The 25,879-nt window shown below is 36.4% G+C and overlaps 3 protein-coding genes across 6 annotated transcripts in view; 2 read left to right on the top strand and 1 right to left on the bottom strand.

The window, feature by feature from the left end:
- The window catches only part of usf2l (upstream transcription factor 2, c-fos interacting-like), a 28,334-nt gene extending 24,865 nt beyond the window's left edge, over positions 1-3,469 (bottom strand). For 3 of the 4 annotated variants that reach the window (XM_055211394.2, XM_055211395.2, XM_055211396.2), the window contains exons 1-3: positions 2,746-3,469; positions 2,221-2,261; positions 1,854-1,975 (exon numbers count right to left, since the gene is read on the bottom strand). In XM_055211394.2, the coding sequence (XP_055067369.2) occupies positions 1,854-1,975; positions 2,221-2,261; positions 2,746-2,783 (201 nt within the window). In that variant the 5' untranslated portion in view covers positions 2,784-3,469. Of the gene's footprint in view, positions 1-1,448; positions 1,482-1,853; positions 1,976-2,220; positions 2,262-2,745 lie in introns of those variants that run through there. The other variant, XM_055211397.2, reaches the window with a different exon arrangement.
- Positions 3,470-3,604: 135 nt separating this feature from the next.
- Positions 3,605-9,987, top strand: etfb (electron transfer flavoprotein subunit beta). The gene is made up of 7 exons (XM_055211398.2): positions 3,605-3,762; positions 5,955-6,113; positions 6,526-6,684; positions 6,816-6,878; positions 7,809-7,967; positions 8,568-8,780; positions 9,450-9,987. The coding sequence occupies exons 1-6, from the start codon at positions 3,709-3,711 to the stop codon at positions 8,736-8,738; spliced, it is 765 nt and encodes a 254-aa protein (XP_055067373.2). The 5' UTR covers positions 3,605-3,708; the 3' UTR covers positions 8,739-8,780; positions 9,450-9,987.
- Positions 9,988-10,768: 781 nt separating this feature from the next.
- vsig10l (V-set and immunoglobulin domain containing 10 like) lies at positions 10,769-25,660 on the top strand. Its single transcript, XM_073872555.1, is given in 12 exon segments — positions 10,769-11,469; positions 12,685-13,011; positions 13,605-13,877; positions 14,444-14,710; positions 14,786-15,031; positions 18,448-18,726; positions 18,950-19,042; positions 19,130-19,327; positions 21,257-21,361; positions 24,702-24,742; positions 24,822-24,866; positions 24,984-25,660. Coding segments are annotated over 12 exon segments (1,983 nt in total). The 5' UTR covers positions 10,769-11,423; the 3' UTR covers positions 25,047-25,660.
- Positions 25,661-25,879: the final 219 nt, after the last annotated feature.

Raw genomic sequence — 25,879 nt, 5'->3', positions numbered from 1 at the left:
TTATTTTCTCTTTGAGTCAAAAAAGCATTTTTAGAGCACTCCATGTCATTGTATGGACAAGAGCATTCCCCTAGTGTTAATTTCGTCAGACGAGACAAGACTAAATATGTTTGTTTCATGACTAAGACGAGATGACAATCGTCTACAATGGTCTCTAGTAGATATAGAATATTCAGCCGTTACGTTACGCCTTAAAAATACACTGAATGAGTTTGCGCTGTTTCTCAAGTTAGTATAGGTCTCATACTCCTGTTGCTGCCACCCTGCATTTTAAGATATGTCAGGGCAATTTGTTTTCAGGTTGGACAACTTCTACATTTATTTTAGTCTAATCCCTGTCCGGGAAACTCCCCCATAGAGTTTTCTTTTGACTAAAACTAAAAAACAAGACTAAAATGACAAGACTTTTAGTTGACTAAAACTTGACTAAGATACCTCGAGTTGTCTTTTGACTAAAACTAGACTAAAATGATGAGACTTTTAGTCGACTAAAACTTGACTAAAAAAAAAAGAAATGTGAATGACTGAATATGACTAAAACTAACATTTGGCACATTTGGCACAAGACTAAGACTAAGACAAAATAAAAAAATAGGTGAATAGGTGAAATGACAAAATGAACACTATTTCCAGGTTTATAATCAATGTGGTAAAATCGTGTTCTGTAAATAATTGCCTTAAAGGCGGAGTCCATGATGTTTGAAAGCCAATGTTGATATTTGAAATCACCTAAACAAACACGCCCCTACCCCAATAGAATCTGGACCTTCTGTTGATAGACCCGCCCCACACATACGCAACCCGGCATTTGATTTGATTTGATTTGATTGGCTATAAGTGTGTTTTGGTAGTCGGCCCGTCTCCTTTTCCAAAGCGTTTTTCAAACATCGTGGACTCCGCCTTTAACAGCAGAACACTTTACATTCTGTTCCTTAAATAAAGACATTTACATTTAGACATCCCGCAAGTGCTTTTGTCCAAAGCAACTAACAATGCATGACAAAGCATACATTTTATCAGTATATGTGTTCGCTGGGAGTCAAACCCATGACCCTTAATACAATTTAACTACAGGAACACTACACCTAAACAGAACAATGCACGTAAACAACATGTGTGATATAATGATATTACTTAATAATGTGGTGCTTGTGGTAGCTGATATCATATTGCAAGATGTGATTTAGGTACTGTGACAACTCTACAGAAAGAGATTTATAAAAACAAGACTTTTTCACCTTTTCTGTTGGCCACAAAACCTGAGATATTAGGAAAACAAGCCAAACTGAGTATGCTTTTAGTTCAAGTCCTGACTGAATTCTTCATTCATCTATTTAACAAACACAGTATATGCGGTATGTGCACGAAGCTGTGGATGATCTAATTTAAAGGTCCAGAAGAGCACACTTGTTCGCTAAAAGAATAAGTATTTGTGAAAAACTCTTTACCAGCACCAGTCGACCCATCATGTGACTCGCCTGCTGATAGACATGTGACACAGGCCCAGTGCCAATCCCAGCCAGACTGTCCAAACTGATGCTAAGTGACTCGTATGTGCACGTTACATCTTACCTCAAAATCATGTGCATCATGCTGATTCATAATACCATACCTTTACTGTATCACAGTAAAACTAAATATTGAAACCAAATTTTGTAAAATTATCTTTCACGTTAGGAATATCTTATTTCTTTCTTTTGATTCTGAAGTGAAATAAGACCAGACCATATTCTTGACAGGTTTTGTGAGTTTTGACAACCGAATTAACCTATTTTTCAGCATCCAGACAGATAATCTGTGGCATTGGAGTTAATCTTGCACTTATAAAGGATGATGTTGAAAAGAAGATCTACCTGTCCACCTGTATTTTCTGTCTGAAACTGGTAGGGAAAATTGCCATCCAGGAAAGCTGAAGGCTGGGAAACACCAGTGAATGCTGCGACCCCACCTGCTGTGGCTTTATTTCCTGTATCAACTAAAACAAGTCGGAAAAATTAAATGCTGACAAACCGGAAAAACTGACTTCAGATTGATAGCAAAGATACTGCGAAACAGGACAGTCACTACTTTAAGTTTCATTTCAGATATCCATATATAAAGCAAACATCTTATGAATGCAAAAGAATATTAGAAACATTTGAACTTTGTCATGACACATACATGCTTATGAATTACCAAAAAACATCTCATGATTTTCATGAAAGAAATATAATAGCATACCTTCAGATATATGTGCAACCTTCTTTTCTTGATTTTTCTGACTGTAGATAAACAGATTTACAAATATGTTTGTACAATTTTGTACAATTATTTAAGTGGTAACTTCTGCAACATTCCTTAAACACTTATGCTGCTAACAATGTGAATCAAAAAATTAAAAGAAAGGAAATTAATTTATATTTTGCATGAAAGACCAATGAAAGTTGTTGCAACAAAACAGTTTCACTTTTCTTCCTTGTGTCTTTCCAACATAGATGAAGATGTAAAGATTAAAGAGAATAAACACCTAACAAACAACTTTACAATTTTAGTACTGCTTAACTCCATCAAATAGACACAGAACTTTCAGATTTGAGATTTGATCTGACAGATATGACAAATGCATTTGATGCACATGATCACCTAATACCCAATGCATTCACAATCAAACTTTTTAACTTACATAGCATAATATTTTCTTAATGTGTTAAACATATCGCAATGATATTCATGAAAACATGCATCAAAAATGTCTGAATGCATTACCTGTATAAAGTGTGTGAGTTGTGCTCCAGCATGTCCATCAGTGCATCTAACTGCAGCTGACACGCAAGTGGATCTCATGATCACGGGAACAAACACTCGAGTCACGTGAGGCTTCTTCTCTCTTTTTTTAACATCAAGCCGCTATGCGCAGAATGGTCGGGGCATGACGTCATAAGACAGTCGGTCTGCGCAGGGCAATCAATCGAATATAGCTTTATGGTGATAAATGTTAATTTTATAGTAGTAGTAGTTAAAATTAATAAACCTAACTTAAGTTACTAAATCAGACGGTTTAAAATTATAACGAGATTTTCAAACGTTTGCGTCTTTTTAATATGTGTAGTTTGGTCTAAACTGGAAAACGTAATGTAGCTACGCGCCTGTAACCAGCAGATGTCACCAACGAGTAGTGAATCATTTAGTAAGAACTGAAGTTTTACAAATATTCGCTTTGCCCATCATTCACTGCGATAGTTTAATTGTAAGCGCCTCACATGAACATTACAAAATGTAATTTAATATCAATATTGCACATTGTGCCACACTTAATCGTAAGGAAGATGAATTAGTACGTTCAAAAACAGACTGAAAACCCCCGTTTCAATATTACAAAGCGTGCAAATGTAATCTGTGTCCTTACGAAATCGCTCGGGTGTGTTTTGTCGCATGATGCGCTTTGATTTTAGTTACAAAATTCACACGACCTTTAACCTACTTATCAAAGGAACGACTTTTCGCTTAACTTTAGTCAGAGCGCTGTTTTAAGAGCACTCGTACTCATTGATTGGCCACAACTCGGCATTTGATTGGCAGCTCGCTGATCTGAAGAATTCTATTGGTTCAGAGAATGGGCGTGCGCCCAATAGCCCGCCCACAAGAGTGCAGCAGCATTAAGATTCCGGTTTGATCCCCGTCCTAAAGCTCATTAGTTCCCGCGGTAGACCAGTCGGTTGAGCGTACAAGATGAGCACACGAGTTCTGGTCGGAGTTAAACGGGTCATTGACTATGCTGTCAAGGTACACGAAAACCTTTCAGTTAATCCTTTCAAACGTACTTGTTTGTTTATTTAAAAATATGAGTCTGCACTACTTTAGACGGTTTATGTTATCGAAGTGAGCTGACTTTAACGTTAGCCCTGATGTGCTATTGAATGAGGTTAGAACTGATCAAGGTCAATGTTACTAATAATAAGGATAATTGTTACTTTTCATCCACGGTATTATCTGTAACTACAGTTTAGTTGTTCAAGTTGAGCAATGAGCTGTCGTTTAATTCTCAGGACCTCGTTTGAACTCACCTAACCTACCTGACCAGTTGTATTTTAGTAAACATAAGTCATGTAACGTTATGTGGGTATTTGAAATTAGTTTAAACAACACATTACCCTTTCAGGGTATATGATATATTATATATCTTTACCTAAATGTCCATGTACAATTTTAACACAAAATATTGACGTTGAAAAACAAGTGCCATTATGTAATTAAATCTATTTTCGTTTGATTGATTATTTCTGAACATCATCACGTTATTTACTTTTATTTTTGGGGTATATTTGTATTTACAAAAGGTTTGAAATTGGAAAGGCTATAAGCAATAACAAAGTGCATGTCTTACACATGCACAAAGTGACAGTGTCAGTTCTGTTACATGCTGTCATCACTGTTACTATGCCTTGGTAACAGGGTTTAACGTAACATAGTTGACATTGACTATAATTTGGACAACAGTTAATCATGATTTTTTGCTATATACAAGATAAAATATTCAATATGGCCTGTAACATCTTGTGATCCAAGGATACCAGATTAAGTAAATAAGTAAAATAGCTATTTAAAAAAATAATGACTAGGCACACCAAATGTACCTGCAATTATATAATTATTCACACTTTGAACGCAGCAGAAGAAATTTGCTCACTGTGTAATGCATGTAACTGTTAACGCTTTATCTCAAACCTCCATCAATCCCACAATCCACCTCAGGAGTGTGATGCTCGGCTTCCATAGAAATTAATTGAAAACAACTCTTCGAAAGTAATCAGTCACTTTAAGCGAGACTTTTATTAAAAATTCTATTTTGTTAAATTTATGACTCCGTCTGTAAAAGTCAGACTAAGATCTCATTATTTGGAGAGTTGGAGCATCAAAGTTTGATTTCACTCATTGATTTCAATGCTTGACATGACCTTACTTGGTCAACATTAAAGATATCAAGGGTTTTTTTCACAGAATTATCTTTACATTATGTAGTGTGATTTTATTTAGAAAACCGTACATAACAAAAACTGGGTTTTTACAGACTGATAATTCACATATACTGGATATTGGTTACTTTGTGCAAAGCTGAATTCTTGCATAGTTTCAAATATTACTCTACTATATATAATGTTTTACTATATATTATAAATATAGCATTCTTCATTAAGTTTTTGGAGTCTGTGAGTTGCCCGTCAAAGCACATTCTACTTAAAAGCCTTAATTTTAATATTTTTTATTACATATTTTTATATTACCTTGGCTTTTTTATGATTGTTAACATTGTAAACAATGATAAAACATATCAACAAGTAAAGTAAAATCAACAAGTAAAACTTCATTGAGTAGTAGACTATATCACCCTTCAGATTGTTTTATCTATCGTGTTAGCCCTTGCTCACAAAAAGGTTGGAGACCCTGATCTATACTGTATGTGTGAGTCCAGAGATGGGTTGACACAGAAGGATTTTTGCAAGGTACAGAACGCCAGTGTAAAAAAACAGTACTATAGATGTGATGATTATTTCCACACATGCACACACATTGATGTAACTTGCTGTATTGCATTGGCTGGTTATCAGTACATCATGACAGTTTATAGGCTTCTGTTTGTTATCATTTGTCATCAATAAACTTCAGCTGTCATCTAAAAACCTTTTGCATACTAGTATTGATTCTGGTGTTGAATTGCTGAGTTTGCTCTGGTAAAGGTAGATTACTTTGTGTTGACTTCATGAAGGTGGGTTATAAAACTACCTCAATGGTCTGTCTGTGTCCTCCATGCTACCCATGGCATACTATGCATACAGATCTGAGGTTAAACATGTAGTCTCTTATTTAGAAATGGACTGTTATCATCTGCTTGTTCTGCATTAGCAAAGTGACTATGTTGATCCAGCTAGATCATTTTCTCATGTGATTGCTGTTATTTTGAACTTTACACACCTCAGATCCGAGTCAAGCCGGACCACACTGGAGTCGTCACGGATGGCGTCAAGCATTCCATGAATCCTTTCTGTGAGATTGCAGTGGAAGAGGCGGTTAAACTCAAGGAGAAGAAGCTTGTCAAGGAAGTTGTGGCCGTCAGCTGTGGCCCTCAGCAAGTTCAGGTTTGAAAAAAACATTTGATGTACAGTGTTAACTTTTCATCGTTTTGTGACACTTTTCTAAAGGATCTCTTTTTAATTGGGATTGTTTGTAGCTTGTAAATTTCCTGTTTGATATTGGTGACTGGTTCAAAATGTACTACCACTGAATAATAGGGATGCTCCGATCGATTAGCAACAAATCAGTATTGCATTAAATGATTCGATCGGTACTTGCTAAATTTGCAGATCTCATGAACTGATGTTTTTGTGCAATTTGAGACATATTAGCTTGAAGAATCAGTATCGGGCTTTGGTATCGGCTGAACATGACGACACAAAATCTGTTCTCTGTATCAGCTGCAAAAAGATCAGAGCATCCCTAAATAATAGTTAACCTGTAATTGGTAGTATTACAGTACTAAATGTATTGTAGGAGACGATCCGGACCGCTCTGGCCATGGGGGCTGACCGCGGCATACACGTGGAAGTTTCTGGAAAAGACTACGAATCGCTCGGTCCTCTGCAGGTCTCCAAGATTCTGGCTGCACTTGCTAAGAAAGAGGAAGCCAATTTAATTATACTGGGTAAACAGGTAACTTATAAATCCTGTTTTATATCTAACTAGATTATAACTAGGACTGAATATTCTTATTTTAATAATTATTTGTGTATAAGCTTAATTTATTTGGTAATGTGATGGTAACATCAACAATGTTGTTTCAGGCCATTGATGATGATTGCAATCAAACCGGTCAGATGACAGCATCATTGTTGGACTGGCCACAGGTCAGTTATCTCTCTTTATTACCTTTATCTTTAGAAAATGTACTCGTTTAGTATTTGGGCAAATGTTGTTTTGTTGTTAAGTTAAAAGTTATAATTGTCAGACATACTTTTGTCATTGAGTGCGTTTACATGCGCAAAATATCTGTCATAAAATAGCTTATTATAGAAACCTGTTTCATGCATTTACATGCAAATTGATAAAACAACAACGCAGAAAACTGCATTTACATGCAAGATTTGTCAGGTTTGAGTGAAGCCAATGTCTATTGTCTGCATAGTCGTTTAAAAAGCTGTTGGAAACCTGTCAGTTTTTAATTTCACAGTTTTCCCGTCAATTGCATGAGTAGAAAGCAGACTTTATGTATTACTTTATTGTGACTTTTATCTTTTACACATGGAGTCATGCGTGCATCTACAAAACTTTAAGAAAAAGCCGGTTAAGCCGTTTACATACAGCACGAAATCGGAGTAATTGGCAGAAATCTGCCGTACCTGTAACTAATCACATTTTGCTTTAGCCGTTTATGACCTTTCCCTGATAAAAGAAACGTTTGACGTGTTTACATGACCTTCAATATTATCAGTTTATTAAGCATATGCATGTAAACGCACCTACTGTTGCTTTAAGTAGTTTTATTGTGTGGTAAGCACTTGTTGCCTAATCTAGAAATGTGTCATTCAAAGACCTAATCTAGAATTATGTTTACATATTAAAATGTCACACTGATCACTTGTTTTTATTCAAACCACCAGCAATAAACTTAGCCCAACACCTTCAGCAGTGACCATATTTACGATATAGCCTTATTTCTTTTATGAAATGATTACCAGATAATGTCATTTTTTAAACATCTGTAAAAATATTCATTGAATTTAAAAAGAGCATATAAACGCTCTTAAACAAATTTGTTTGTTTGTTTGTTTTTTTAGGGAACATTTGCATCTGAGGTGACCATAGATGGAGAGAATATAAAAGTGGTGAGAGAAATTGATGGTGGACTGGAGACCATCAAGATTAAAATGCCGGCTGTGATAACCGCTGACCTCCGTCTCAACACACCTAGATACGCCACACTGCCCAATATCATGGTACGATGACCGATCACTCTGTGGTACATAACCTGTGAAATAACATATATTGTTTCAAAGGAGCTTTACAAAGAGAAATATCTCATTAAAAAAAAAACTTTTTTAAAGTAGATAAAGAAGAAACCTTAAAAGAAACCAAAACTCACCTCAGGATAACCTTCCTCATCACACTGGCACATATTTAAACATTTATATAAATAATACATTCTTGCAGATGTAATGAAATGGTATAAATGATAATATTGAAAAAATGTTCCATATTGAGTACCATCGGGGTCAAGTAATTTACACAAGCTGTCGGATAGGAGACTAAAAACTTTCCAAAAGTTCATCTAGTCAGAAACCACTTTTTATTAAACCTGTCCTAATGGGCTGTATAAATTCTACCTCTGTGATGAGCTTATTTTCATTCCAAGTAGAGTTTTAGTTTTTCTTCAACGTATTTTGTTTTATTCTTTATTTATAAAACTCTCATAGAAAGAAAGAAAGAAAGAGAATGATAATATGAATAATTTGTTGTGTATTTAAATATAAATAATAAAAATGACATTGTGAACTCGGCACAAGTATATGGATAGTTGTCATCTTGTGATTCTGCAGAAAGCTAAAAAGAAGAAGATTGCAAACGTGAAGCCTGGAGACCTGGGAGTGGACGTGAGCTCACGGTTGGAGGTGCTAAAGGTTGAGGAACCTGCACAGAGACAAGCTGGAGTCAAAGTGGAAACTGTGGATGATCTGGTTAGCAAACTGAAAGAGGCGGGAAGAATATAAAGGAGGCAGATACAGGAGGGGCAGAGCAGAACACCAATGAAGGTAAAAATAAAGGGGTCATGATGTGAGAAATTGAACTGTTTATTTATCTACTGAAATGAAAGATTGTCACACCATGTTGACTTTGTTCGTACCAGACGTGAATGAAGCAAAAACCGTGTTATTTGTGCGTAGTTGAATGCTTGACGTGTGCGGTCTTCGCCACGACATTGAGACGCAGAAGTGTCGTACAGCTCTAGGTGTTTCCGCAAGCAGCGATGATGGTTTTGGCAATGATTGTTGTATCGTATTTCTGCCTCTGCTCGCTACGTCGTAATCATGTCACTACTAAAGCAAGCTCCTGATTGGTTAACGTGAATATTCACCAAATTTTAGATTTTTTTAAACTGGCAAATCGCAGGTTACGCATGTTAAACGCCCGAAACACTTAATTCGCACAAAACACGCCGCAGGATGTCTATCACATCTTTGCATTGACTTAACTTGTAAATCCCTCACACTTAACGCTTCTTTCGCGTCTGGTGTGAATGAACCATTAGACAGAATTAAGGCTGTCATGTTATGTTATTAAATATGAATTTATTAGAAATATTGCAAAAGTATTTGTATATTATTTTCACTCTTTCTGTATGTCCATATTAACTGCATTCTTTTCAATTATAGCCGAATCTGTTACTTTTTTTTTTGTCTTTTTCTCTTTACCATCTGCAGGTCAAATCCAACTTCTCTCAGACATTGTGGCCAGTAAAGTTGGTGTCGGCCCCATCATGAATCCGTAGTTTACTACGTAGTATCAGCTCTCTTGTGTTTTAAACTCCTTTGTGTTAATGTGTGGATTCTGGGAGACGCTGTTCCTTTAACAGTCCATCCGCTCCATCGATGGGATCACCATCATAAGTCCATTAATATTATAGGAAGGAGGCAAATAATTTGTTCCTGTACTTTTGAATGCACTAATAAGCCATTATGTTCATGTTTCATTGTATGGGTGTCGACGTGAAGGGACTTTATCTGTATTGCTGTGATTTGTTGTGTAATAAACATTCATAGCAGCATGGATAAGTCACATGGTTTTGTGACTCTCATCAGGTTATATTGTTGTTTAAAGCTAAGCATAATTTTTAACCGGACAGCGTCTCTCAGCATAAAAACTGTAAATCTGATTAAAAACCACAAGCGCCTCTGGATGTGTTTTGATTGTACAGTATCATTCAATGACAATAAAAAATATGTAGTTTTTTCATATGCATATATTTTACCTCATTGTTTTGCTTTGAAAAGCAGATCGTAAAGGTGCCGTAAGCTGATTTGGATTTGCTGATATCTGTGACCCAGTTTGTGAAAATCCAGTTAAAGTCATTTTTATTGTTTTCATTAAATCATCCTAGATAATAAAAATAACATTCTGTGAAAATATAACCTTGATATATTTAATATTGACTGAGTAAGGTCATGTCAAAGATTGAAAATAAGTGCAAAATCAATTATTTGATGCTCATTTTAATCTCAAAGCTATTCACAGCAGGGTCACATTATAAGGAGGACACTTGGGAATGAGATGGGCAACATTGATTTGTCCATTATTTGTCTGCTTGTCTGTATTTTTCATATTTGGTCTTGTTTGAGCTGTTGGGAACATGATGGGATAACATATAGGGGAGATCCGAGTCCTGTACCACCAGTTTAGTTTACTGGTAAACACAGATAACATTCATTCAATGTTGATATCAGTGATTTGAACTTTACTGCAAATTGTACATTCCAGCAAATAGTTGTAGGCTTGACTACATAAGTAACCTAACCGATATCAGTAAATTGTTCCTGCTAAGAAAAAGTCTCCCCTTTGCCCAATTAGTAAAGCTAAATTGTCTTACTATAAAATATATATATATATATATATAACTATATTTTAACAAATGTAATATTTTAATAATAAATGATTTTAGTAAATCAATGTTATTTGCCATTGCAACTGAGTGTAGTAGCAATAGCATTAGATTTTCTCCAGGGGGCGCGTGTTCAGATTTCGTGATGAGTTTAGTTTTTAAAGAAATATAATCGTTATGTTGTGCTCATTGAAATAATTGCGGTGACCATTTAAAAAGCTTTCTTTTTTTTACTTTAATCTTTTCCAGTAATCAAACACGTCCGCGCACTCGGTACAGATTAGAAAAAAGTAACAGCTGACACGTGACAACACAGCGGCTAGCCAATTGGATAATAATTTACATCTGAATTAAACACCAAGAAACCTGAAATAAGCGCAAATTGAATATTTGAAATAATTATACGATTTTATTTAACATGAACCCTTTGTGACAGACCAACTAGAGGTCACGACCATCCATAAAAACGATTTAATTGTATTGCCTTTCTACTTCCATTATTCCATCTTTACATGTACAATTTTTAGTTTTCAATACATTTAATTTTTAGTATTTATAAAAAGAATAGACGTTTATGTGTTAATGTTTATGATTTATCCCCCGATTGGATGATTTTTGCGCAGGGTAAGACGCACCTGTGCGACTGGGGGCGTGGTTTAGAAACATTTCTCCGCTAGCCTACGGTCAAGGACTTCACACCTGTGGAGAGATGCAGTGCTGTAACATAACTTCACCTAAATCATCATTTAAAGTTAAACGGTGACTTACTAGACTCGTTTGGAATTTGGCTTTGGTCGATATGCAGACGCTATTTGATCTGAATGTTTTCCTCTTCTTCATCACAGGTAAGAGAAAACCTGGAAAAAATGTTTTATGTGATTCAATATCCTTGTTTAAAAAAATATGATTGTTACCCTTTTAATATTTACAATGTAATCTGTCTGCTATTTTTTCTTCCTTGATGTTGAAAAAATACTTGCAGTTGCAGTTAAGTAGGCTAGCTACATTAAAAAAAAATGTATTATGATTTTCCAAACACTTTTTAGGACAAAAGCATGACCCGGTAGCACAACAGGATTTATGTCTGATGTTTATTGTTGTTGTTTCGTGCATTTGTAACTGATGCTCAGGGTCTTGACATTTATTCTTCTCTCCTTTAGTTTGGATTTGCTTGAAATTTTTTATTTAACATTGCTAATTTCAAAAGTATCACATTAATTCAATTCAACTTTATTTATATAGTTTGTAAAAAGAACTTAAATGTTCTAATATAACTAAGGCCTAGTCCTGGATTAATCTAAACCCTGTTCAGGAAACTGCTATTATGTTAAGAGAATTCTGTAATCTTTGACTCCCAAAAAAGAGGCCACCGTGCAAAGCTAAGGTAACATCAAATAAAGCAAAGGATTTTAACACAGAGACCTCAACAACACTAGAAAAATAAATATAATAGATAATAATAAAAACAACAGTCCGATATGGTAGCAGTTATTTTATTACAATCCATGATGGGTACAATTTTTAAAATCCAGAGATTTAAATAAGGTCAAATAAATTGATTCAACTCAAAATTTCTTGTTGAATAAGAGAAATCATGCAATTTGTGTATTAATAGTTAGGAAGTGGTTGGTTGTTGCTTGGCAGACTTAGGCAATCCAGTAGCAAAATATACTATATTAATAAATAAAAAATGTAATAAAAAAATGGAAGTCGTTCCAGTATGACCAAGCCTCTTTTCGACTCCAGTACATTGTATGGTGCTGGAAAAAAACTTGGAGAATGATTACAGGCCATGCAGCTTGTTATGGAGAGGTTTAATACTAATTTTCTTAGTAATCAGTCTTACAGTTTTAACTTGGTTGTTAAGAAAACATACATTAACAAGTCATCCCATAGACTTTGAAGGCCAAAATCTAAAGATCAAAATATCATATTGATTTGGGGCACACAGAACACCTTAGCAACCACATGGCAACACATCATGATAGCGAGTTTTGCATACACCGCTTACAAGTGAAAATATCCACTTCGTTGTTTGTTTTTTCTCTCCTATCATATAGGTTATGTGTGTGATCAGAGCATCTCCCCGACTGAGCCCGTGTCCGTGGATGCTTTGGTGGGCAGTGATGTGACGCTTGCTGTATCTCATGGAGCCTCTCATCCTCTGGTCACATGGTTCATGGAAGGTCTTCCTGTTGTAATATGGACCATTAGTGATGACTCCTCTCCAGATGTTTCTTCAGACCACTCCAGCGTGTTTAAAGTGGAACGGAACGGATCGCTCACCCTCCGAAATGTGTCACACATTTATAATGGAACATACACCGTGGAAATGACTAAAATCGGAGCGATGAGGGTGAGCGCTACATTTTACCTTTTTGTTTATGGTGAGTATGAAGAACCTTTCTAGACACTTAACAAATGTTAATATCTTATGTGCAGTCTATAAAATAGTCAGTAGGCTATATGACTATGCTGGCAAATATAATAAATATAAATTAAGTTATGAATTTTGTGTTAATTTTTGAACAATCTTGAGATTGTAGGTTTTAAAAGGACAGTTCATTTAAAAATTAAAATTCTGTCATTATTTACTAATTCTCAAGTTGTTCCAAACCTGTAGACATGTCTTTGTTCTGCTGAAAACAAATTAAGATATTTTAAAAATTGAAAATATCTAAACAGATCTGGGGCACCATTGACTTCTATAGTAGACTACTATAGAAGTCAATGGTGCCCCAGATCTGCTTGGTTACAAGTATTCTTCAAAATATCTTCCTTTGGTTCTGCAGACATTGGATGAGTAAATAATGACAGAATTTTGTTTATTTATTTATTTTTAGTGAACTGTCCCTTTAAAGCACAAAATTTCGACTTCAGCAGCAAAATATCAGCTACCATGTTTGATTCATTTTCCTGAATCTGTTCAAACTTTAATGACCTGACTCAAAACTGATTCACTGGCTCTCTTATTCAATAGATATCCTCACAAATGTCTCCCTGCGCACGGATCCAGATGAGGCCATTGAAGGTGTCCGTGTATTCACCTTCTATTACAACACAATGCAAGGGGAGGCCAGAGAGGTGCAGTGGCTCTTTAATGGAGTCCAGCTGGAAAATGGATCCCATTATTCCATCGACGGGAAAAACCTAACAATAAACCAGCCTAGCAGAAATGACATGGGCCGCTACGCTGTAGTCCTTACAAACCCGTTCAGCTCTGAGACACAGCATAAGACGATCACAGTGCTGTGTATGTATTACATTTAGTAACTTATAAGTTGAATTATACTTTGAAATGGGAAGGCACATTTAAAAATTGGACCACCAGCTTATACAGTACATACTCTCATAAAAACAAGATACAAAACAAACTTTGTAACTGGATAGCAACACTGTGCCAAACACCCTCAGCATGGCAGCACTGCGGTCAGCCGGGTGTTGCTATAATAAATAATAATAATAATGCTATAAAATCACATTGCATTACATGTAGAAGGAAAACTATTTTGGATGCAAATGCCACAAAAGACAGGATCTGTTCGCTTGAGGTATGATAAACTATCATGCAACTATTTCCTCAAGTTGGCAGAGCTTCAAAAAATGCAAGGCAGTATTTTATTCCAATATTTCACATACCGCAATATACATTGCAGAAAACTAAATATTGCAATGTCAGTTCCCCCAATATTGTTCATGCCTAATAATTGCACATAATCTGTTAACTTTTATACTAATGCATATCTAAGCCATCAAAAGGTTTTTGTTTCCGCTCAACAATAACCTGTTTCTTTCTTTTTCTTCCCCGTCTGTCCTTAGATGGACCAGATATGCCAGTTCTCAAGGTGAGTCCCACAAAAGCAGTCTTTGTTTCTGGAGATTCTCTGTTCCTCTCATGTCAGGCTGAGGGTCTGCCGCCCCCCTCTGCCACATGGTTTTTCAATGGCAGCTTCATTCAAGGGTCTCCAGGAGGATCCGTCAACCTCACCGACGTCAAAACGCATCAAAGTGGTGTTTACACCTGTGTGTTGATTAATCCAAAGACTGAGGCGAAGCTGAGGAGAAACCTCACTATAGATATCTATGGTAAGAATGACCAGCAGGTTAGGATGTTGGGACAACACTCAGACATTATTTACTCTCTCTCTTATTTTATACCAGAGATTCCCAGCGGTGAGCCATTGTGTTCAGTACAGGCTGTAAGTGAAACCAGAGGGCTTCAGTTCTTCTGTCTGTGGCCAGGTGGCGCTCCAGAAGCACTGTTGTCTTTCCCCGGCCTGAATGCGAATGAGAGTGGGGTGGGAAATTTCAATATAACTCCAAGTGACATCCAAAAATTAAATGAAAAGGAGATCATCTGTAAAGCAGAACATCCTTTGATTCAGACACAGTGCAGTGTCATTGCAAGTAAGTTATACTCTATTACTCTTATACTCTTAAAAGTTAAGGTTGTGTATGAATCCATAAGAAGCTTCAACCTTCCTAAAAGACTAAATTATGTAAGGTCTTTACACGTCACTGATAATATAGTTTTGTATAATATATTGCAAGAGATACTTGGGTGATTCTCACGAAAACTTGGTTTTAAAAATGTCAAGCATGAAAATGTAAAAATTGCTTAAATTTACTTTTTTTCCCACCAGACATTGAAGAACAAAGTCTGGAGTAAATGGGTACATTAATTTAAAAACTTTTACTTATCATTTAACACTTTTTGTAACATAATTTTAAAAATGAGTCCTAAAAAATCTCATTACCGCAACAGTCAGAAAACATCAACACTGACATATTTTCAAAATGACATGACAAACCTGAAAGAACATAATTTGGAGATTCTGCACATGCATTTAAAATCAAAGTATTATGCTTCTATTAATTAAATTAACATTTAATAAGCATCTGTTGCGGTAATGATAATCAAAATGTCGTGTAAGCATTCTGACAAGACAATATTTCAAATTAACTGTAAAAAAATGATCTTACCTGGTAGCCATCTTGAAGTAACTGGTCCATGTGCTTGGTCACTCAAAATCAAAATTTATTAAAATTCTGTATGTGTGCTTAAACTGTTCTCAAAAAGTGTTGCGGAGGATGAGAACATCAGGCATGGACACATCATTTTCCTAATTTTCTTTATTATTATTATACATGAATATTCAGTAAATATTTTTTCTGTCATCTAAAGTAGTCTAGCAAAACAAACTTTTATTTGTTTCTTAATATTTTTGTGTTAATTTGATTAAATTACAACATAATGCATGTTCAAACACAGCCGGACACATTGCGGTAATGAGAATTTCAGCAGAAAATGAGATAAAATGTACAATTATAAATTCTTATGTTGAAATCACACATTGTGCAAGGTAGAACACAGTATTGTGTTAATTCTGATGCTTTTTAATGTTACTATATTACCCATTTTAAAGCTAAAATCATTAGTGCTGTGGTGTTTCAATGGTTTCGTGAGAATCACCCACTTCTAAAAGTTACACAATACACCTTTACAAGGTTTTGATGGCATTAGTGTAAAGATTTTTTTATAACTTTTGGGTTTTAAAGGTATTAAGTAATTTAACATAATAAATTGTTTTCCTTAAAGAGCACCTATTGTCCAATTTAGATTTTACATATTCTTTGGTGTGTAAGTGTGTCTTAGTACATGTTATCGATATACTAAAGGTACAAACTCCAAAGTAAACAATGACGTGAATTATGGTCTCCAACGTAAATCTCTTTTCTTAGACTACAACAAACGCACAGATTGTAGGCAACAGTTTACTTCCTGGGATTGGTGATGTAGACAAGACCGACATTATCATAATTCCTCTCACTTTGTCTCACAGCCTGTAAGTTAACTCCTGTTAGCATTTCATTGTGAGCGAATCTTTCAAACATGGTAAGGAGCGTTGCATTTCCGGCTGACATCAGAGGTATTCAGGCAAATCACAACGTACAGATTAGCTGGCCAATCGAAAACACAGCGTTTTTTAAATCGATGAGTTTTGTACAAAATCAATGCGTTTGAGGAAGGCAGGAATATCTGGAGCTACAAAAATGTACGGTATGTGGAAAATAATGTGTTTTTTAACTATTAACCACACGAACACATTGTATTATACCAAATACACAAAATAACGTTGTTTAGCACTGAAATAGGTGCATTTTAATATATTGTATTGTTTAGTATTTATACTTTAAATATTGTTATAGATATTTATAAATTCATGTATTTGTTTCAAAACCTAGTAAACTGCCCCTAGCCCCACCCCACGGCCAAGCCCCCCCCCATCATTTTAGGGTCACCGTGATCCTGATCAACATTTTAATAAAAAAATCCCAAATTACCCTTAACTCAAATCCTAACCATTTCTACCCCTAAAATTAGTGTGAAATAATAGTTTTAGAAGTTTTCTTAAAAGCCCCCAACCCAATCCTAAATCTAAATGTAACAATCTGTCTAACAATTCCTCCAGAAAAAAGCATGAGGCACCCTTGAGAGTTTACATTTATTTCAGACCAAAATCTTTTGGATTGGTTTATTGCAAAATTGGGAAAAATAATGGATAGTATTGCTTTGTGGTAGCCTGGGTGCCAGCCGATCTTAGCCCCGCCCACCACATTTTGAAGAGGGGAAGATCGGTCTGGGGTTTTTCCGTTGAGGAGCTACTATGCGAGTCCCAAAGCTGGTCGAACCAATCAAATTGTGAGGGCGGGCCTTATACGATGATGGACAGATGTTTAACAGTAACTTAATCAACCGCGTCACCAAAGAGCCTGTGTGTTGAATCTGTTTACAACTAAATGGCTGCCGCTGGAGAATTCAGATGTGTGGATTCTGACATTGAGTCTGTTCTAAAAGATATCGACAGAGCATTGATTTTAAAAGAGGAACAGAGAAACGCGAGCAAGGCATTTGTTTATGTTTTTGCCGTCCTTCCCACGGGATTCGGCAAAAGTTGGTCGCACTTATGGAGGACAAAGTTAAAGAAGCAACTGAAATGAGTGTCACGGCGATGCAACTCGGTGTGCACGACGACATGGATATAATTAGCGTTCGTTGCCAGCTTCTTTTCGGAAGCCCGGAATCGTGACTGCTGAATAAGTGGAGGGACATGCTAGGCTCCAATATTTTTCAAGCCAACGTAACGTTAATGGGTATCGTCGTGGATGAAGTTATCCTAACGTACAAATGGTAAGAGATAGTCTTACTGTATGACTTAGTAAATACTTAATGTTGTGATATAAATGAAATGTTGTAAACATAGTAGGTGTTGATGTACGTTGCTAACTCTGACTTAGTATAATCACAATGTTAGTGTCATTGTAGCGAAATAACTAGCAGTTCGGTCAGGCTACAAAAGACGACATTTCAACATACGTTACACTCTCCGTTGCTCTGATTGGTCGTAGGTCTGTCCAATTGAGTGCAGAGGCATTTTTCGGTTGAGACACGCCTCATTTATAGCTCAATGGAGCGGTATCAGACTCAAATTCTGACTAGAATTGAGTATGACAACGTCAGGCTAGCTTTGTGGCAGCACAGCACAAGAATTTTTTTATTCATGTTAAATTTAAATAAAAACCAGGGGACCCCCTAAATGATATTTTTATGCTTTATATGGGGTCCCTCAATGCTTATAGGAGGTCCGGGACCACCCCAGCCCCCTCAATTCGAACACTGGTTAAAATACACAACCATTTAAACGTTTTTAAACACTGGACTGAAATACGTCTCATGATCCTACTTTTTTTTTATTTAAGGCATATACTTAAATGTTTACAATGACATTATATATTTATATCATTGATGTGATTATGTGCAGGTGGTCCTGTTGATTTTCTACCAGTAATTTTCACCAACATCAGCCAAGATGAACGAACAACTGTTGTGATCCACTGCAATACAGAGGCTTCACCCAAACCCATCGTGTGCTGGCTTAAAAATTGACACAGACTGAAAAATGGGTTCAAATAACAGATCATTATCAACTAAACTAAACAGTTCATCCATGATTTTAATTCCAGTTATTCATACCACGACACATAAACCAGAATAGCCAACAATACACTCGGCAATATAACCTCCAACGCCACACTGCTCGGTATGAATTATGACACATGCTTGTGTATTTATTAGCAATTGATTTTAAGGAGAAACTGATCATATAAGAGTACAGTTTACACGATCCATGTTGCTCTAACACTTTTCAAATGTTTTAGGTCACAGGGCCAGATCATAAGTTAACTACTAAGCTCTGAATGACAAAGATGTTTTATATGTTTTGTACTTTATTAACAGCTCCTACTTATTCTTCTTTATTTTAGGCCCTCAGATTTTAGATTCCAGTATTTTTCTGAGTGAAAATCAAACAGAAGTGACTTTAAAATGGGATGTTCCTCCCAATTCTGTCATTACAGGTACATACATCCAAATAAATTGAACGTGATTTATTATAATATACAATAGGTGGATTTTTTTGCTCAAAGTTAATTGTACATTTAAAGGATTTAATATTCAGATGAAAGGCCCAGACCTCACTGGCTCTTCCCGATCAGAGTTTCGCACTATTCGAATGATGCCGAGCTTCGCCAGGACTACAAACATCTCTGGTCTTGATCCGGAATCTGCTTATATCTTCAGGATCATTCCTGAAGCAGGAAAAACCACAGGGGAACAATCAGAGCTACACCGGGTTCAACCAGGTGCCAAAAGATTTTTGTAATAATTCTCTTACATTGTACAAAATCATACAGCTTTTCTTTAATTAATCACAAAGTGAGTGTTTTGAAATAAACACCCTGTTTTGTGTGCTTTTTTACAAGTAGAAGAAAAGTAGGTGGCGTTTTACTGCAATGGTCAAACAAAAATAAAGTCTTATTTATGATGCTGTAGATAATCGTATTCAATTCAGTTCTTCTCACAATACTTGCAATAGTTGCTTTGAAAGGCGCTTTATGTGTTTGTTCATATACCAGAACACAAAATGCTACAAATGAACACTTAAAGGGCACTGGGCAAGCAGGGGGCCCTGTCAAATTTAGTGTGTCTATTCTTTTCAAATAAATATTTTTATTTTAATTTTATTTTCAGTAAAATTGTGTTAAATATTGAGGAATAATGTGACTTTTTGCAGTTGCAAAGTATTAACTAGTAAATAAATCAAATAAATAATTTTAATGTATTGCTGCGCTGTTGAGAGGGACATCTAGAGGTGAGTGAAAAGCTTTGCTTAATATAAAAGTCATGCGTAGAAGACGGTTACTTAAAAACCAAAACAAAAATGAGTTTAAAACCACAACCAAGCGGATCAATTATAAGAAAGCACAAAAAGGACAGCTTTTCCTCACCCTGCCAGTCAGCAACTGTAAAGGAGAACGTGCATTTTCTCTAATGGCAAGAGTAAAAAACAAACTAAGAAGCAAAATGTGTCAAGGACATCTAAATTCACTGTCTTTAATGGCCATTGAATGCGATCTTGTGATGGAACTGGATTTTGATGATGTTGTGGAAGCGTTTTCTCAGAGGAAATCGAGAAAGTTACCCCTCAGCTAAACCAACTATTTTGTTCTAAGCTAAGGGGCTGGACACACGAAGCTTTTATGCCCGCGGCCAGTGCATGTTTTCAATTGATTCCATATATCAAAAAAAAGCGGCGCTCTGGGTTTTTTTCGCGTCAGTGCCGACAGTTCAAAAATATTTAACTTTGAGTGAAAAGCTCTGCTGGTCAATGTCAGTTCTCACACAGCCGTCCAATTACAGTGGAGAAGGGGCGGGACATTACCACAGCAACCAACCGGGTCACAGCTGAAGTATCACAGCTACCAAAGCGCTCGGCTGAAAAACAGCTGGCATTCGGCATCCTCAAGGTGTTTTCAGCTGCGTTTAAAAGTTTTGGTGTGTCCAGCCCCTAAATGCCTGTGGGGAATGACAGTTACACATGAAATGTAATGAAATGTCTGCTAAATGTAGAAATGTTAAATATTTATGGAATTTTCTCCTGTGATATGATTTGGAGAGGTCAGAATATTTTTGATTGAGTATGTTGTACAGTATGTTGTATGTTGACAGATACTGGTGAGATAAACCAATTTGTGGTGTGAAAGTACCGAATATTGTGTGCATTCTCTCCCCGCGTATTAGTGCCAATGTTAATCCTGTAAGATGGGGCATACAGGCAGAGGCGAACCAACACTTGAGCCCTGTGCATACAGGTACAACGCTGTTGCCCAAAAAATTGATAAAGGGGCCTTTGAGACATCCGTGCCCAGGGCACATCATCGCCATAATCCGTCCCTGACCAAAACACGTCAAAACTTTTGATCTACTGACAGTAAGAGAAAAAGACCAAAAATACAGATTGCTCTGCACTGTATAAATATGTAAAGTAGCCATGTTACAATTAACCCGTTGTTTGTGCCTGCTAACCCCTACAAATCTAATATAATACATATGCAGTTAGCTAACATGTATTCATTTAAGCTTTGTATAACATATCAAAACCAAAAAATTTTGGGCTGTAGTTCTTAATAAAACGTTTGTAAATAAATCATTTTTGGATGAACTTCCTTTAAGATGCTCAAAACGTTTTAGGAGTTTTGAGATATACTGATGTGCATGTGTGTATCTGTAAGGTGCAGGTCTTAAAGGTGCTGCCATTGCTGGTATTTCTGCTGGACTCCCCTGCAGTATTATTCTGCTCCTCGTTGTCTTGGGTTTCATCTACTGTGGAAAACCTGGTAAGTTTTGATCACTCTGCACGTATTAGTCGTCTTCTATAGTAAAAAAGAGCAACATAAATGTGGTTGTAATTAGGGCTGGGTAAAAATATCGATTTATCAATGCATTGCAATTATTTGTTTCTCAATTCGATATCGATTCATCAAATCCTATGAATCGATTCAGCCCCCCGGCCAGTGGCGGCGCTGTGGGCAACACTCTAGTGAGAGCGTTCAGCGTTGTACAAGACGTGCTTTATCAAAACAGAAAGATAAAAGATGGCAAACAGCAGCACTTCTTTCAAGCCTGCACCATCAACGTAATCAAACATTAGTAATACTACACACATTATTTAAAAATATACTCAGGTACTTAAAGGGCAATTTCACCGATAGGAACATTAATCTTTATGGAAAGTGAGTCATATTTGTAGTCAAAATGTAACATAAATGTAGAATTTTGTGCCTATTTGACAGAGAAAAGACAAAATGTGACTTTAGAGCACATTTGTATGAAAAACTACAACTGCCACTATGCACCACAATGCACAGCTCTGCAAGCCACTCCCATTACTCGGAACACGGCTCAGACATGCTATTATGTACATAAATGCCACGTTAGTAAAACAAAGAAAATAGCCACCACCACTGTGTCTGACAGACACCAATCATGATTTACTTTTAAACGTGATGTTACATTGTGTTACACACAATAACACTCTGGTCTGGTGTGTAGCAAAGTCTTATTCAAACAGTAACGTGCAGTTTCAGATCCGCAGTACAAATGTCTTTCCAAGTACTTAAAAAAGGGTATGCATTTTAAATGTTTATTTAGTTTTACCAATTTTCTTTTTGTCTCTTGTTTACTGTAATTACATCTGTGTAATATCAGCCTCACTGCTCTCACAATGTAGACATATAAAACACCGCTCAGATATGCTATTGTGTACATAAATGCCACGTTAGTATAACAAAGAAAATAGAAACACTCACTTTAGTCAGACGTCCGTTTTTACCATGCATCCTCCACACAAACGTGTACCCTGCATAATATCTCCACAGAAGCGCTGCCTCAGCTCTTGGAGCTTGTGCTCGTAAACCGAAACACGTCTTTAAAATAAGCACGCGACCAGAAACATTCACAAAACAAACGTTCATATCCTTATCTGATCCAGAAATGTTAAACCGAAAGCAAACGGCGCGAGTCCGTCCAAGCTTATATACTCCGCAGCGCGTCTGCTCGTAAACCGAAACATGTCCGTGAAATAAACGTTCCAAACGCGCGCAAAGTTCCTCTCTTGCATAGAAACCTTCACCAAACAAACGTCCATATCCTTATCTGATGCAGAAATGTTATAAAGAAGCCACACAGCGAGAGAACAGGCAAGCTTCTCTACGCAGCAGACGCCGATGGTTGCTGCTTCTTCACCGGGCTCCTCTATCCAGCCGACGCCCAGGCTCCGGCCTACTCCTCGGGCTTCTGTTCCTACATCTGCCTCAGCTCTTTGCAGTATTGTGGCTCATAAAGGTGCAATGCACAGCGGATTAGAGCATCACGCTTGTAAAATCACCCTCTTCCATGTAATATTGATTAACTTCCACTGTTATTGTAACATGAATTCGGCTTGCTCCACAACTTCTGTTTAGCTTAGCTTAGCATAAAGATGGCGGCTGATCGTTTTTGTTCGGTCTGTGTTCGTATATTTTCGTAAGTCCCACCCACTTATCTGTAATTGGTCTGAAGCGCGAGTGGGTCCCACCCATAGCCCCCACCTTGGAAAAATGAGGAATGAGTGTCTGTAGTCTTTCACACTCAATAGAGATACAGGATTTCCTTCTTTCAATGACGCAAAATGACGATTTTTACATCATTGAAAGAAGGAAGTGCCTCACTGAAATAAGTATTTCTCCCCTCTCAGGGGAAACTGAGGGAATGGTGCACGACCATTCAAAAACATGACTGGGGTTCTAACGGTACAAAGCTTAATGCAAATGGGTGAAGTTTCCCTTTAATTGCTTGTGTATTTACTTATTATTGAATCGATATTGACGCAAGTAAATCAATATCAAATTGAATCGAATCGAATTAAATCGAAGCATCAAGAATCGAAATCGAATCGAATTGTGAAATTCCTAACAATACCCAGCCCTAGTTGTAATGCATTGCTGAGTGTGTAAATTTCTTTAGATGGGACGTATCATGAAAATCTGACTTTTTCATGTTTAAGTGCTATAACTGGGTCCCCAGTGCTTTTATCAACATAGAAAATGTGAAAAGATCAACCCAGTAACTAAGTTTTCATAAACCATCACTGTAAAATTTTTTACTGTATAGTTATCTGTTTGCTAGTAACTTACTAGGGCAAATCCTAGGCTTATAAATGGACATGTAAAAACGTTTCTGGATAATTTTAGCACTTATAAAGCCACATATCTTCTATGTAGATATCAGAGAACAATTATTTCAATGCATTCTTTGGCACCTTTAAGTAAGTGTAGTAAAGATTAATATTATTTATACCACGGGTCTGTTGAATGCTGTATTCTGATTGGTTGAGAAATGTTATGTGGGTATGCATTATTTTTCGATAACCGCACACCTAACTTTTCAAATGTCTTAAAAATAGGCACCAGAACAATGTTTGTGGTTACCGTGGTATAAGAGGAATAACTGACTCCGGTCCTTTAAATTATTTGAAAATAATGCACACCCGCAGTGTAACTCCTCTTCGTGTCGTGCCGCATAACCACCTTGGGTGTGCATTATTTTCTTGTAATTCAATGGCCGTCGTCAATTATTCCTTACTTATACCACGGGTCTGTTGAATGCTTTATTCTGATTGGTTGAGAAATGTTCCATGGGTGTTGATTATTTTTCAATAACCGTACACCTAACCTTTAAAATGTCTTAAAAATAACCACCAGAGCAATATTTTTGGTAACCGTGGTATAAGCGCAATAATTAACTGCGGTCCTTTGAATTATAAAGCGGAGTGTGCATTATTTTCAAATAATTCAAAGGACCGGAGTCAATCATTACGCTTATACCACGGTTACCACAAACATTGCTCTAGTGCATATTTTTAAGACATTTGACAAGTTAGGTGTGCGGTTATCAGAAATTAATGCATACTCACAGAACATTTCTCAGCCAATCAGAATACAGCATTCAACAGACCCATGGTATAATTGAAAATAAAGCACAACCGCGGTGTAATGGTACGACCTTGGGTGTGCATTATTTTCTTATAATTCAACGGCCTGTCGTCAATTATTTCTTACATATTTTAACCTTATAATCTGGATATTGGTTATGGCATGAGCACTAATAGTTCTGCACAATGATTATTTTTCGTAATAGACAGAAACCCCAAGTATCCCATCTCAAGAGCGGTGGAGAAGGTAAGGGGAATGATTTTTTACAGTATATTTTCTCGGCTTCTTCATCATCTCTTATAAAGGCTCTTCTTCTTTTCTGTAGGTCATCTGTCAGTCAGCTGGAACTGACCCCCATCATATCCCAGAAGTAAGACAGAAACCTCCTGACTTCATACTCCAACAGTTACACTACCTTTCCATTTCAAGCACAAAAAGCTTTCTGGTGTTCACAGACTTTCTTTCTCGTGTTTTTCCACATGTGCAGCCCAAGCGGTCGAATGCATTATCTTATGCGAATGCTCGTGTGAGGATGGCCACCACTGTGTGATTCAGAGAGATCTTTAATCTTATCCAGTAATTGAACTAGGGCTGGACACAGTGTCCTAACCAGATATGAGATTGCAGTTGAAAATGAGAATGTTGCTCGATGCAACAAAATTACAATTGATCAGATCATATTTTCATGGTTAATATAATGGTTTATGAAGCAAGATTTTACAGAAACCAAGTAACTGACAAAATTGTGGCCGGTTAATAGGTCAATGTTTACCTGTTTTTAACGTTTTTTTTTTCTTTTTATAGGTGATGTTTGATTATATTCGTCTTTGATCGTGTCTGTGAAATCCTATAAAGTGTATTTGGAGCATCAAAGTTTGATCTACTGTATGTATGTATGATCTTACTCAGTCCATAGTAAATATATTAAGGTTATTTTCACTGAATGTTTTCTTACATTGTGTAGGAAGATTTTATATTAAAAGCTGTATGACACAAAAATGACCTTTGCTGGATTTTCTTAGGCAGGATCACATATTATTGGATTATTGTGAAATGGTAATTTTTCACCAATAAAATCTATTGCATACATTACAACTGTACAAAAAAATTTGCTGTAATACATTTGACATCTTCTGTAAAATATAATGCTATTTTATGTATTTCATAAAAGCAACTAAGCCAATGTCTATTTATCACATCAACATAATGCTGTTCTGCTAATAAGGATTCGATTACATGCAATCAACATGTGAAATAATAGAAAATCATCTTCTTTTATGTGTGCATGGCAGTGCCGGCCCGAGCATCTTAGGGGCCCTAAGCAGAATTTATTTGGGGGCCCCATCACCATTTTTTTTATAAAAAATAAAGAAATTACAAACA

This window comes from Misgurnus anguillicaudatus, chromosome 10 (genome assembly GCF_027580225.2).
Source record: "Misgurnus anguillicaudatus chromosome 10, ASM2758022v2, whole genome shotgun sequence".
NCBI lineage: Eukaryota > Metazoa > Chordata > Actinopteri > Cypriniformes > Cobitidae > Misgurnus > Misgurnus anguillicaudatus.
Note: the sequence above shows the minus strand (reverse complement) of the source record. Positions and strands in the feature narration are given on the sequence as shown.